Genomic DNA, 14,269 nt, shown 5'->3' on the forward strand with positions numbered 1-14,269 from the left:
CCTTAATCCACCCAGCTGACTCACTGTCCGCAGCTGTTCAGAGTTCAGTCCCTGTCTTTCTTGCCTAACTCTCCAAGTCTCCAAACATTTTCCATTGCTGTAGCTCTTTCTGGCCTCAATGACTGTCATAACATCATGCAAATGCTAGAGTTGCAGCTCTCATGCTGGGCACTGTAGCTGTTGCTGGGCAGACACACGTGAGCAAGAACACGCACAGTCCATGGCTGCATGTGGCTGAGGGTCCAAATGTAGGAGTAGGAGGCTCAATCAGCAGAAAGAAGAATACTAGCAAATTACAAACGAGATGAGCACTGTGAAGGGAAGGGACAAGCAGCGTGCCACGCAGGATGATAACAGGGCTCTCATTGGCACTCTAGGACTTTGCCACATCATCTTGCCGTGCCCACGCAGCAAGCCATGTTAGCAGTTGCCATAGTGCCTTTTAATATGCGAGGGGACTCTTCAGCCAGCTCTTGACTGAGGGTTGTTTATACTGTTCAGAAATTTCCAGATGACATAATTCAGATGTGCTTGAAATGTGTATTTGAGGTCTAGAAAGTGGAGAGTCTGCGGAAAGACGCTGTGGCAGATGCAGAAAGAGACAGGTTCCCTGGAGCACCTACCTGGCTGCAGAGCCTGGCCTGAGCGAGGGCCGCTGGTGGAGCGGGCACAATGTTTGCCCAGGTGGTCAGGGGCGGGGCCATCATCAGGCCAGGGAATCCAGGTAGCAGCTACAGCTTTTTAAGAAAGCCTGGAGGGTGACTCCCAGAAGGAAGTGCCAGTCCCTGGGCAGGGGAGGAGGCTTGGGGGAGCTCCTCAGATCTGAGCCTGGGGTCTGGCGAAAGCACCAGCCCAGGCAGATCTGGGTCTGGGGCCTAAGCCTGGCCACCTGGACCTAGAGAGGAAAAGCCAGGGCAGAAGGCAGCCCTGCAGACCACCAGCATGGGCAGGGTGGATAGGGCCTACCTGAGAGGCCAGCATGCCACTTCAGATCATCTGAGCGGCTGCAGAGGACATCTGGGGCCATGTGGGGACAGCAGTGAGTAATGCCTGGATTCCACACCAGGGAATTTGACCTAAAGCCATATCTTATACTGGGCCCAGAAAAGTTGTTCATGGGTCTTGCCTCTGAGAGAGAGGAGCCAGGGAAGGGAGAGGAAGGGGAATGAGGCAGGGAGAGGAGGAAAGCCGGCAGCCGGAATTCTACGGTTCAGATGCATGCCTAGGCCTGGGTGTTGGGTTCTCGGGCCTGTGCATGCACATCTCTGGTGAAATCTGTGGCTTCTTCATGAAGGAATTAAGCTTCCAGAGCCATATCTGTCTGGGAAGGAGCCTGGGAGAGGTAGCAGCTAGGAACCTTCTCGATTCTGTGAAGATGACACCATCGTCCTTTGCCAGCACACCCTCATGGTGCACTTTTGAAGAACGGGGTCAGCAGGGCCTTGGCTGTAGCATGTTACCATTTAGCGTTTGCATGACATGGTCAGTGAGAGGGGTGCTGGCCAAGCCCGTGCCTATCCGTCTTCTCGGCCCCTGGTCCTCAGCACAAAGTCTGGCTTGGCAAATGCTGGTCAACCCTCCGAAGCAAGGGCTAGTTTGTCTGACTATGTCAGGCAAAGCCAATTACTAACTGCACAGGCTTGGGTGAGTGATTTAGTGTCTCTGAAGCTCAGCTCCTTCCTCTGTAAATCAGGGCTAGAATAATGCCGAAAGTTCTTGGAGAGAGCGTGCCTGTCTCAGACACCATGGGGCCACTGGCATGCAGCTGGTGCTCAAGCATATCTGCTGAATGGTTAGGTTATAATGAGACAGGACCCATGCTCTCAGCCTTCTCAGAGGAGTTCTATGACGCGTCCAGCCACGCTCCGGATCTCCTACATACCTAGTGTTCTTAACCATCCAGCCTTAGGTGGGCTCTTGGAATTGGCAGACCCTGGTGAGATGATTGTTGCAGGATGACTTCTCTAGAAGGAGGTGCTGAGATGGAGTTTGGGGTGCTTATTAGGAATCAATGCCTGTGGAGGGATGTGAGAGGAAGCATGACTGGGCAAAGAGAGAACTCAAAGTGCCATGAAGGCTCCACAAAGCCCTGGCTTTGGAGAGTCCACCAGCATTTGCCAAGCCAGACTTTCTACTGAGGGCCAGGGGCTAAAAAGACTGAAAGGCACGAGGTTGGCCAGCACCCCTCTCATTGACCACGTCATGCAAATGCTGAATGGTGACGTGTGACAGCCAAGGCCCTGCTGACTTCCCTTTTCAAAGTGCACCATGAGGGTGACCTGGAGTAGATTCTGTGCATCAGAGTGCCACTATTAGGCCGAGATAATGCCATTCTCTGCCTCACAGCACTGGAGGCAGGTGGCCTCGGGAAGGCCTGGCTTGGGTAGGGCGGCTCTGCAGCGGAGGCAGGCCCTGAAGAACTGGCAACCAGAGGGCCTGTGCCAACCACACTCCCTACAAGTTCTTTCTTGAGGCATCTCCGTATGACCATAGAGATCTTTGGCTTAGCTTGTGGTGCCAAAATTGAGTGTATAGAGTAAATATGTGGAGAAGACCTCATAAGGAATCACTTGTTGGAGAGACACATTTGCCTGTCATTTTTAGGCTTTGATAACATAAAAGTCAAAGAAAAACATTAAATGGGTCATTAGCTGTCTGAGTTGTCTGTTCAATCATGTAGGAATGATAGAGAACCAGCTCATTGTCCCAGGAGCATGCTGGATAGGGACCTCGACTGTAAGGGAGGGGCACGTGAGATGGGGAGAGAGAGACTGTACTGCAGAGGCACTACGGTGTGTCTTGGCCGGGAGGAGAATTCTAAGGCTGTGGTACTTACCAGCCACACACAGTGACTAAACAATCAGTGGCCACACGTTGAATGGAGAAAAAGATTTCTTTTGAGTATCTAAAACATGTGAGATGCAGGTACTAGAGCCCATGATTACTTCTCTGTTTTCAAAGTCATGGGGAGCCCCTTGACTGGACCTCACGCTGAGACAAGCTGACTATAGAAGAACCCTCTAGTGAAGGCGAGTGGCCAGCTTCAGTGAGGGACAGAGATCTGTGGGCACTGGAGCAGGCTGCTGCCGGGGGATGATTTCAGCTGTGCTTTGTTCTGGACCCCACAGGAAGCTCCAGTTCTTACGAGGCCAACTTAGAATTAGAAAACCAAGCAAACCCACTCAAAGATTGCAAGCACAAAAGAACTATCTGGAAGTGTGAGACAGCTTTGCATTACCGAAGCAGAGAGACTGTGGCGGTGTCCAAAGGTGTCAGCTCGTGAATGTTTCATGGCAGCCTTGGCTTTGTATTCAGGTCGACACCGTCATAGAAACCAAGATACCACGCATAATGACCACATTGGCATGGCAACGGCCTGGGGGAAGGTCCACAAGACCAAAATGGAAGGAGCTCAGTGTGGGCTGCTTCCTTTCTTGCTCAGGAGTCTCTGTAACAACTACAACAGGCAAATGAAAGAAGTTATAGCCACTCAGCTCTCTCAGGAGCTGTGGCAGGAAGCAATCAGAGCAACTCACATGGCTGAAGCCCTGGACACCAAAGCTCGGAAAAGCACTGGTGTCCAGTCCTGGTCTAGTCAGTTCCTTCCTTGACCACCAGTCCCCAGGTTGCCTGTAGATAGCAGGAAAACATCACTGCCCAAAGCATGTAATGTCCCCATGCTCAAGGTTGGCAATCTTTATTTTCTGGAAGTTTTCTAGCTGCCGAACCCTGACACATGAAGTACATATTAGAGAAATGATTAATTTTAAATGTTTATAAAGATGTTAATTCATTATATTGTGCCTACTCCACACAAGGCATGTGTATGTGGTGAGAAGGGTGGGCATTTAACACCTGTACAAGAACAGATCCACACAAAGCTACTTGTCTGGGCTCCCATGTGGGAAGGCTCCATAGTTGTCCTAGGAGGCTGCCCTGTGTGAGGCTTAGCACCACTGGGACTCCCATGACAGAGCATCACAACCGCAGTATCTGAAAAAAAAAAAAAAAAAAAAAAGCCAAACTTGTCTGTGTTCTTTGCATCTAACTGCACAATGTCATTTAGGGTGTGGCTTATGCATCTTTTTTATTCTCTGAAGTTCCTATAAGGGCAAATATCTGGGTCTCCTCTTAGAAATGGTCAGTGGATGTCTCAGTTGGTAAAGTGACCTTGAAGAAGTCATCCTCCCCTTAACTACCGATGCAGTGCCCATGGTGGGCCCATGTTGATATGCTGGTCCCAGGCCAGTGCTTTCTTACCGCCCACTGCCCCCACACGGGCAGCAGGTGGATGGGTTAGCAAGGCCTGTGCTTTACCCCTTTGCCCTCCCTGGCTTCCACTCCTGTTAGCACACTTTATTCCTCATTCTCATGTGCTTTAGAAGTGGGCAGGGAGGAGAAGGAGGAAATGGCAGGGTCCAGCGCTTTTATGTCTCTTTTGGGAAAGGATGGTGTAGGAAAAGAAACCGCAGCGATCCACAAGGCACTGGGGAAATTAGATGCTTCCTCTAGACCAAGCAGCAAAGCCAGGGGTGGTTTACAGTCCTGTTGCAACAGTCCTCCTTGGAAATTCCGTTGACTAACATGGAAAAGCCCAAGGAGTGAGTTTGGACAGAGGAGAAATAAAAACTTGTCAGCCATGATGGTTTTAAGGTACTTGGAGATCTTATTTCCTTATCCCAATTGCCTACTCTTCATATTTTTTTAAAGACTAGTCAGGTGTAGTAGAGAGAAGCAGGGAAAGTGGAACAAGGAGTTCAATGTGTAACTGACCGTGAACAATCAACTGAGATAACTCACGACCTTCAGACCAGACTTCACACTCTTCATATGTCTATTTGATCTTTAATTACACGCACTTAAAAGATTGAGGTGGGTAAAGAAAGCGACAAGTAATTGATATTTTATATACACATTAAAAAGCACTTTTCCAATATGTGAAATGCTTTCAAAGGTGAAATATTTTGCCAAATCCTGAAAAGAAAGACTCAAAAGATGCAAAGGTAAATTATATTACTTATTTTTTTTTCAGCCTAATTTCTAAGTTATTAATGCTTTTAAAATGTTGCCACCAGAGAATAAGAAAAGGAGAAGCATGGAAGTAAATCACCTTCCAGCAGCCTCAGAAAGAAGAGGGCCAAGAGAACCAGCCCATTTTCTAGGGAGCAGACAGTGGACCCGAAGCAAGTGCCACTCAACAGAATAAGCCTATACAACAGGGCCAAGGCTGGCTCCTGTGAACCCAGCTGTTAACCTCCCTGCTCAGGCCGTGGAGGGACAGTCACCGTACCAAGGAATAAACAGAATCCTTGTCCAGGTCAGAACTTCCAGTAGGACGCAGAAATGGCTTGGAAGCCAACAGGCTCTGGATGCCTTGTGGGTGTGGCCAGTTGTCCAGGGGTTTACTGGCCAGATCTGCGGATCATTTCAAAATCAGAACAAGGACCTTCACTGGCCCAGAACGGAACAAGGAGAACAGAAGGGAATCAGATCTGAGATTGCCTGGGAAGGTTCTAGATCAGGAATCTGTAAGACCTGGCATGGGTTATCAGGCTCAAAAGCAGGGTAGAAAACTTCCCAAAGATGAACGTTTTCATGAAACCTTCTTCTGCTTTTGTGGTCTGTAGCAGCAACCAGTGCTTCTGTGGCGCCTTTTGGAAGGGGTAGCATGAGAACTGAAAGCCACAGAAGTTCACAGTGCTTGGAGAAAATCCATGGGCTCCTCCAGAGGCAGCGGCACTGACACTCTGGCAAGTGGCAAAACCAGGGTGGTCCACGGGGCTGGTCCTTAGTCCTCCTTTGAGAATTGCAGGCATCACAGTCAAGAGCCAGTCAACAGCCTCTTGGACTAGTCAGTCGACTTTGAAATATTTGCTTTGGGAAATTCTGACTAAAAGTAATCATATTGTTCAGATTCATCCCTTTCTGAGTTTTCTTTTTCTCTCACTTCCTTTTCATCCTGTGGTTTCTCTCTGGTCTGATCAGTGGGGAAACTGTTTCTATATTTCTCATTTCTCCCCAAAAGAACCATGCACCTCAGAGAAGACCCCTCAGAGGGAGAGTGCTCCTGAGGTTGTCTCCAACAACATAGATGACAGCTTCAAGCTTCCCTCTCTCCTTGTAAATGAAACCCACTGGGCCTGGCTGATGCAACCCAAGTTCTTCAGGGTTTTCACAAGATCCCGGCGGAATCTCTCACCCACAAAAACGTAGAGAACTGGGTTCAGGCAACTGTGGAAGTAGGCAATGGTCTGGGTGACCTGGAAGCAGATGTCAATGTTGGTGGAAACGGCACAGTTGGAGATGAACATGGCATAGGCGTCAATGGTCTGCACCAACAAAATGCAGTTGTAGGGAAACTGAGACAAGACAAAGACGGTCAGGACAGTGATGGTCACTTTTAGGGCCTTGTGCTTAGACGACTTCTTGGCCTGTATCAGGGTGTGAATGATGATGGTGTAGCAGCAAGCCATGACCACAAAGGGAAGGAAGAACCCCAGAATGACCTTCAGGGTCAAGACAGCTGACTTCAGTTTGGTGCTCTCATCCCTAGGGTAAACCATAGTGCAGACAGCAATGCCGGATTCCCTCTCGATTTGGCTGTATAAGAGTTCTGGGATGCAGAGCGCAGCTGCCAATACCCAGATGATAAAGCAAACCATTTTGCTGTACAGAAGCCTTTTCTGCCTCCAGGTCTGTGCTCTCATGGCCTGGGCAATGGCGATGTACCTGTCCACGCTGATGCACATAATCAGCAACACGCAGCTGTAGAAGTTCATCTTATACATGCTGTTGACCACCTTGCACATGAAGGTCTGGAATTTCCACTGGTCAGCAGCGGCAATGGCCCAGAAAGGAAGAGTGACCAGAAAGAGGAGGTCAGCGATGGCTAAATTCAGAAGGAACATGTCAGTCATGGTCTTCACTCTTGTACAGTACCAGTAGACAAGGATGACCAGACTGTTGCCCAAAGCACCCACGATGAACACAAGCCAGTACAAGGGTGGGAGGAAATGGCTCGCAAACTGCCTGACATTGTTTTTCTCACAGTAGAAGTCAGTGAAGTTGAAGTTGATATAGTCTTCCACGGAAGGTGTGGATTCATAGCCATAGTCATCAGACATGTTAGGAACAGGGCTCTGCAAGGGGACACAAGATGGCATTAGGTCAAGGAAAACATTTTGAAGGTCCTGTCTGATGGCAGAGGCATGGACCTCTTGACCTCTCAACCCCAAACACCTATGATAAGGCCAAAGACACGTGTGTGTAGGATGTAGGCATTCTGAGGACATCTGCTTGGGTTGCGACATATTTATTCAACAGATGTTTATTAAGCACGTGCTGTATGTTGACTACTGTGTTAGGTGCCAAGGAAACCGTAGTAAATAAGTCAGATGTGTGGCTTCACTCTCAAGGTACTTACCTACCCATAGAGCAGCCAGAGAAGCGAATGAACATTTATAGTGTGCATGCCAAGTGCTCTGATAGAGTGGGAAAGAGTGCCTCTACACTGCTGATGGGCATGTTCATCAAACTGTGGGAGTGATTATGATTGTCCTTCTCCCATGTATTCAGTTTTTTGCTGACCCCAATAAAAGGTCAGCAGCGGCTCTTAAACTTATCTGGGTCCCAGTTCCCCGAGTTTCCTGAAAACTCCAGGAACACCAACTTACACACACATACACATACGGACATTCTCAACCCCATGCACACACACAAGCCCCATGACCTGCTATATAGTTAGCAGACCCCGTGGTCCAAAAATTATTAGGAATTTCAATACATCCAGCATTCAATCAAGCAAGCAGCACTTCTAAGCACAGGGCCCCTGTGTGACTGTGTGGGTTGCACAACCGTGAAGCTGTCCCCAACAAGCACACACACTCACACACACAGGCATACACATAATACATGTACTTGCACATGCTCTCATGTACACAAATTGCCAACACTCATGCTCACCATGCACGTATATACACGCTCATGCATGCGCACATATATACACGCATATATGCACATGCACACACACTTCTTACACTTTTTGTGGGTTCCTGAACCAGAAGCCACCCTAGAACCCCTGCTACAGAAACAGGAAATGAGGACTGGAGATGACACCCTGAGATGTAAGCCCTTGAGTCAAACCTGGGGTGGGAGGCAATGAAAGACACGGAGTGCCGATGGAGGAGGGGGTTGCCGGGTGCAGGGGAGGGTCCTTGCCACACCTGCAACATTCTTTCCAAAACCTCTGTCCACAGTTCCTCAAGCGCTCTCACTTCCCACCAGTTTCCCTCCCAGGGCTCCCATTAGGACTCTCAAATTCCACCAGGGACTACCAGCTCTCACTCCCTTTCCTTGAGTGACATTCCTGCCAAATCTCAACTCTACTTTTATTTCTCCTGAGGCAAATGCAGTAGTTCAATTCATCTGGATGCATTTGGACTAGAAGTTGCCCCAAATCCACAGTAAGCTTTTATTTTGTCTTGAACAGTTAATATTAACAAATATTTAAGTACAAAGGTTATTTTATGTACTTAAATATTTATATTTAAATAACAAAATATTCTCTAACTTCTGTTAGCTGGACTCTCCCTGTCTGTATACATCGTAATTTCCACCTATTTCTAGTAGATCTGACTAGCATTTCCCAACCATATTTTGGGTGGAACACTATGGTTAAAATAGTCAAGAATCTCTCTAGAGTCTTTGTTTGAAATTCACAAGACTCCTGAGCATATTGAAGGATCTGAGAAGTCCTGCAGAACTTGTTTTCTTTTAATTGCACGTTAACACAGTAAAGACTCTGAGAAGTCCTGCAGAATCGTTGAATTTTGTTGAACAATGTTTCCTAAACTGATTGGAACATAGAAACTGTTGTGTGTGTGTTTGTGGAGGGCTTCTTAGATATCAGGGCTCACTGAGTTGATTGATAAAGGGCAGTAGATGTTACTTCCATTTGGGGCCTGGCTGGCAGGAAGTAGCAGGAGGACCCAAGGTAACTTGGTTGACAACTGGGAAAATCTGACAACTAGTCCTGACTCCACCTCCAACATGTGACCAAGAGAAAATCCTATTGCAAAGAGAGGGACCCAGGAGCAGGATCCTGGAGGTGGCTCTTTGGGACAGGGCAGCTGGAAATGGTCCACTACTGCAAAGAACTAAAGAAAACTCATCTCCCCATTTTATACGTGATTAATCCCTGGGCCTGACTTATCCATTGTCAGTTTACACTTAGAGATATTTCTTCTGGCATTGGTCCTTGCCTGGAAACCCAGTCTCTTGGGAGGACAGATCTCCTGGGTGACACACATTTTAGAGACCATGCCAGGAGAATCCTCCCAAGGCTGGACATGGAAACCAGCTGCAGTCGTGGCCCCACTAAGTTATCCTGTAGGAGGTGAGACTTAAGTGGACGTTGAGCGAAAGAAAAACCTGAGGATAGAAGGAAGACTGTAAAGAGCACGGAGACCCCGAAATGGACATCACAGCAGGTTTAAGAGGTTGGGAGGATGACCTTTTGGAGAAACCTCTACAAAACCATGCAGATGAGCAAGTACCGACTGTGAATCCACAATGAATAAGCACTAAACTTGCTTTTAAAGCTTTTGTTTGTTATTTGTGGGTTGGTGTTTTGGGGTTTTTGGGGGGTGGGGGGTCAAAGGCTTTAATAGACTCTCACATGAGCCTGACCCTAAGTCTGTGAAGCAAATTGCAAGCAGTGACACAGATGAGAGCCCAGGAGTCTCACAGCGTGGAGTTGCCACTCTGGTCCAGCAACCCTGCTCTCTTGCTGCAGCTCCAGGAAGTGAGGAGCAGGGCGGATTTTAAGGACATGTGAGGAGGAGGACAGACAAGGGAGGGCATGCTTGGCAGAAGGACAAGCGCAAGAGGTGGCTTTGGTTCCTGGGGGGAAAATGAGACTGGGCAGTTGGGAAGTCCCGTGTCACTTTGCTGTTAGTCCTGGCAGGAGGTAGATTCCTGGGCCAGCGATGGGAGGTGATCTGGGGCAGGGCCTGGAAGAGACTGCAGAAGGAGCAGAAGGGGAGAAATGTGCAGAAATCCCCGGGCCTGGGTGACCCAGCTCTCTCCACTGCCCGGTGAGCAGGCACAGCCAACACTCCCAAGACTGAGCCCCAGACAAGGACAGTGTGTCCCACTGGAAGCCCAGGAGTCATAGTTTTTCTGCTGAGTGAGGATTAAGGACCTTGTGCTTTTGCATGGAGTTACTTAGTTAAGTTAGGGACTCCCTAGGCATATTTTAAAAGTGATTCAATTATACACACAAAATCTAGATTTATTTAAAGTTTGTCAGGACCACGAGAGGCATCCTGGAACCACATCCCCTGTGTCACGACTCACACTCGTAGTTTCGCACATGCCTGATGGATCTTAGACATCAAATTATTTGGAAATCTCTCAATAAATGTAAACAAATATTTTTATGTTTGTTTAAATATAAACAAACAGGCCATTGCTCCCACACAGGCGTGTTATCTTCCCTTGGGAGTCCTGGACTCAGAAGCAGCAGCCCAGGAGTCCTGGTTGTGAACACCCAGGGCAGGAAGAAGATCTCAGAGCTTTCCAGGGCCTCCTTCTCTGATTCCTGTGTTTTCTGGAAACCCTCAGCCAGACCCAGGCTCAAGATTCCCCTTTCAGGGGAATGGACAGAGAAAGGGCAGGAACTGTGCTCACCAAAGCCTTCCGTTGTGCCTCAGCACCAAGATGGGCACAAGGGAATAGGGGAGATGGGATAAGAGAGGGCACGAGACAGAGCGAGGCAGGGAAACAATGAATTTGCTAACAGCAGGGATGTTGGCAGACACCTTGGTCCCAGACTTGAGAAAGTATTAAATCCCAACAATGAGACTTGCATTTCAGTGCCTTTGACATTCACCCTGAAGGGGCTATGATCGCTGACAGCACCCCTCAAGGGCTCTTTGGGACCTTGAACCCTCAAACCGTCTGTCCCAGCCCCAGTGTCCTCATCTGTAAACAGGACTCTGCCTTGACTGTGACACTGAGGGAATGTGGGGCACCTGCATGGGTGACTGGCCCAGCACATCCTCAGAAAGGTGCCCACAGGATGCCACAGCTACTTTCCATGGAATGTGGGAGTCAGGGCCACAGTGGTCCCATCTTCTTCCCATTTCCATGGCGCCAGTCTCCTCTGACTATAGAAGGTCATTACTGGGGTGCAGGTTCCTTCTTATCTGGGGCTGCTTTGCAGAGTTTGACTGTTACCCAAGATCCCAAATGACTCGAAAGCTCAGAAGCGGCCCTGGCTCTGCTGCCTTCCTCTCCTGTTTCCACAGCCTCAGGGATTGAAAGGTGCATTTAGTGCAGGAGAAACTGGAGTCTACTTTTGGTCAGAAAAATAGTTACTTCACCAGGACCAAATTAATTACTTTTCTGTTGTTATGGATATAGGTGCAATTAGGTAACTATACATATGTAATACTAATGAATCATTAGCATATCATAAATAATTTAGTTGATAAACTGTTTCAGCCACCACTCTCCCTAGATCATGGAAACCTACAATGTACTGTGAGGCAGTTTGTTAGCCCCCCACTAGGAAGTCTGGATTTCAATCATCTACATGTAAAACTCAGGCTTTCCCTTTGAGAAAAGCAAAATTAAAGCCCTTACGTAATTTTTAAGGCATTTGTGAATCTAACAAAATCATGGGAAATTAATTTGATTCCATAATCACATTTGGCTGTAAAAGAAAAAAATGATTATCTGGATTGATTTGACTCACCGATTTTCTTTTTCTTTTTTTGAGACAGAGTCTTGCTCTGTTGCCCAGGCTGGAGTGCAGTGGCATGATCTTGGCTCACTGCAACCTCCACCTCCTAGACTCAAGCGATTCTCGTGCCTCAGCCTCTCAAGTAGCTGGGATTTCAGGCACCTGCCACCATGCCCGGCTATTTTTGTAATTTTAATAGAGATGGGGTTTCACTATGTTGACCAGGCTGGTCTTGAAATTCTGGCCTCGGTGAGGTGATCCGCCCACCTCTGCCTCCCAAAGTTCTGGGATTACAGGCATGAGCCACCGCCCCCCGGCCTGACTCACTAATTTTTGTTCAGCTCTTGGTCTCTTTAAGGGGAATGTATGCCGCTATGCGTTTCTGTGTTTTCATAAGGTCTACATAATATTATGCAAGAAATACAACTAATGTGCCCACCATGAGTTTTTTTAAAAAAGCAAATTACATGTATTCTCCCTTTGCTCTTTTGTCTGAGTTTTAGAACAGGCACATGGAACTAAGCACACCCTAGTTAAAGATCATTAAAAACCCTTAGCTATTTATAAAATCACATTTCCCTCTGTCTCCACAACATACCCCAAAGCCTCTTTGCATTTGCAAAACCCTCCATGCTGGACAACAGCCTACCCAGTAATGGGCATTGCTGGGCAGAGATCTTACCCAGGGAAACCACACAGATAAATCCTTCTCCCACAGTGGATCCTTCCCAAACCCCCTAAAAAGGGAAGACGAGAGTGTGTTTTGAGGAGCCAGAGGAACATGGTTGTACTCACTGTGAAGCCTGTGGGTGTCATGGTGGATCAGAGGCAAGCCTGCTCCTGGATAAAGGACAAAAATCAAAAAGGGGACTCGTTTGTAAATGTACAGTAACAACCAAACCCCAAAAAGATGGAGATTAATAAATTTTAAATCTGTTTATTCTTGTGAAAAAAATATTCCAAGCTGGAGTTAGGGTCTATATAGCATTCCAGATTTCAGAATCATCTCAGTTATCCACACAGAAATGAAAGAACCTCTCCTTTGAAGTAATCAGTCACTTCTTTGACTCTGATGGTCACCTGATTCCAGTATTTGTTTTCTTTCTACTTAGACAATAATTAGTGTGTCTCCCATCCACAGATGAGGAATGGCAGCGGGACTGTTAAACTTTTCCCAGGCCGTCCTTTCTACATTTCTCACGTTCCCTTGATTTAACTTCTCTGTCAAGCCCTGTTTTGCTGCCTGGTTCCCCTTCCCCCTGCTCTATCAGCTAAGGAGCTCACCGAAGCTATCAGGACGGTGATTGCTTTGAGAATGCCCTGGGCCCCAGACTCCCCACAAAAAGGGCTTTTGAGTAACCCGGTGGCAAGAGGAATATGAGAGCTGGGTGGTGCCCGCTGGGGTTGGGGCTCCCTCCCAAAGAGACCCATTGCCCCCAGAACCCACCTTTCTCCTCTTTACCCTGACTTCAGCAGGAAAAGGAAGTCCTAGGTTTGTGTACTAAAGAAAATGATCTAGTTCCCTAATGCACAGGGCCTCAGAACTGACTGAAATAAATCTCGAGTTGTCATTTTCATGTGCTTTGAATTTCTTTAAAGCCCACCCCTACATAACCAAAGAAACAACAGCTTGACTGCCTTCAAGGACAGAGTCTGCCTTAGCCGGGGCATTTCCTTTTATTCCCTTAGCAAGTTTCTTTCTTTTCTTTTCTTTTTCTTTTTTTTTTTTTTTCTTTTTCTGAGACAGAGCATTGCCTGTTGCCCAGGCTGGAGTGCAGTGGTACGATCTCGGCTCATTACAACCTCCACCTCCTGGGTTTAAGCGATTCTTCTGCCTCAGCCTCCCGAGTAGCTGGGACTACAGGCGCATGCCACCATGCCCAGCTAATTTCTGTATTCTTAGTAGAGATGGGGTTTCACCATGTTGGCCAGGATGGTCTCGATCTCTTGACTTTGTGATCCACCCACTTCGGCCTCCCAAAGTACTGGGATTACAGATGTGAGCCACCACGCCCAGCCTAGTGAGTGCATTTCAAAGAAACATGTCCAGCATCGCACCCCAAGTTTCCCAATTCACACAGTAACATGGACAAGTCTCCAAACAATTATGCTAATAAGCCAGACCGAAGAGAGTTTAAACTGTATGATTTCCCTTGTATAAAACTCTAGATAATGCAAACTAATCTATAGTGACAGAAAGCAGAATCAGTGATTTCCTGGCAATAGAGAGAAGGGGAGGTAGCCAGGGATGGCAGCTCACACCTGTAATCCCAGCACTTCGGGAGGCCAAGACGGGTGGATCACCTCACGTCGGGAGTTTGAGACCAGTCTGGCCAAGATGGTGAAACCCCATCTCTACAAAAATATCCAAAATTAGCCAGGTGTGGTGGCCTGTGCCTAGAGTCTCAGCTACGTGGGAGGCTGAGGCAGGAGGAACACTTGAACCCGGGAGGCAGAGGTTGCACTGAGCCCAGATCACACCACTGCACAACAGCCTGGGCCACAGAGCAAGCCTCCATCTCA

General features: G+C 47.8%; 1 protein-coding gene across 1 annotated transcript; it reads right to left on the minus strand.

The window, feature by feature from the left end:
* Positions 1–4,816: 4,816 nt before the first annotated feature.
* CCR9 (C-C motif chemokine receptor 9) lies at positions 4,817–12,624 on the minus strand. The gene is made up of 2 exons (XM_017521924.2): positions 12,542–12,624; positions 4,817–7,139 (listed from the first exon to the last, which is right to left on the minus strand). The coding sequence occupies exons 1-2, from the start codon at positions 12,560–12,562 to the stop codon at positions 6,051–6,053; spliced, it is 1,110 nt and encodes a 369-aa protein (XP_017377413.1). The 5' UTR covers positions 12,563–12,624; the 3' UTR covers positions 4,817–6,050.
* Positions 12,625–14,269: the final 1,645 nt, after the last annotated feature.

The sequence above is a fragment of the Cebus imitator genome, unplaced genomic scaffold, assembly GCF_001604975.1.
Source record: "Cebus imitator isolate Cc_AM_T3 unplaced genomic scaffold, Cebus_imitator-1.0 Scaffold0, whole genome shotgun sequence".
Taxonomy (NCBI): Eukaryota; Metazoa; Chordata; class Mammalia; order Primates; family Cebidae; genus Cebus; species Cebus imitator.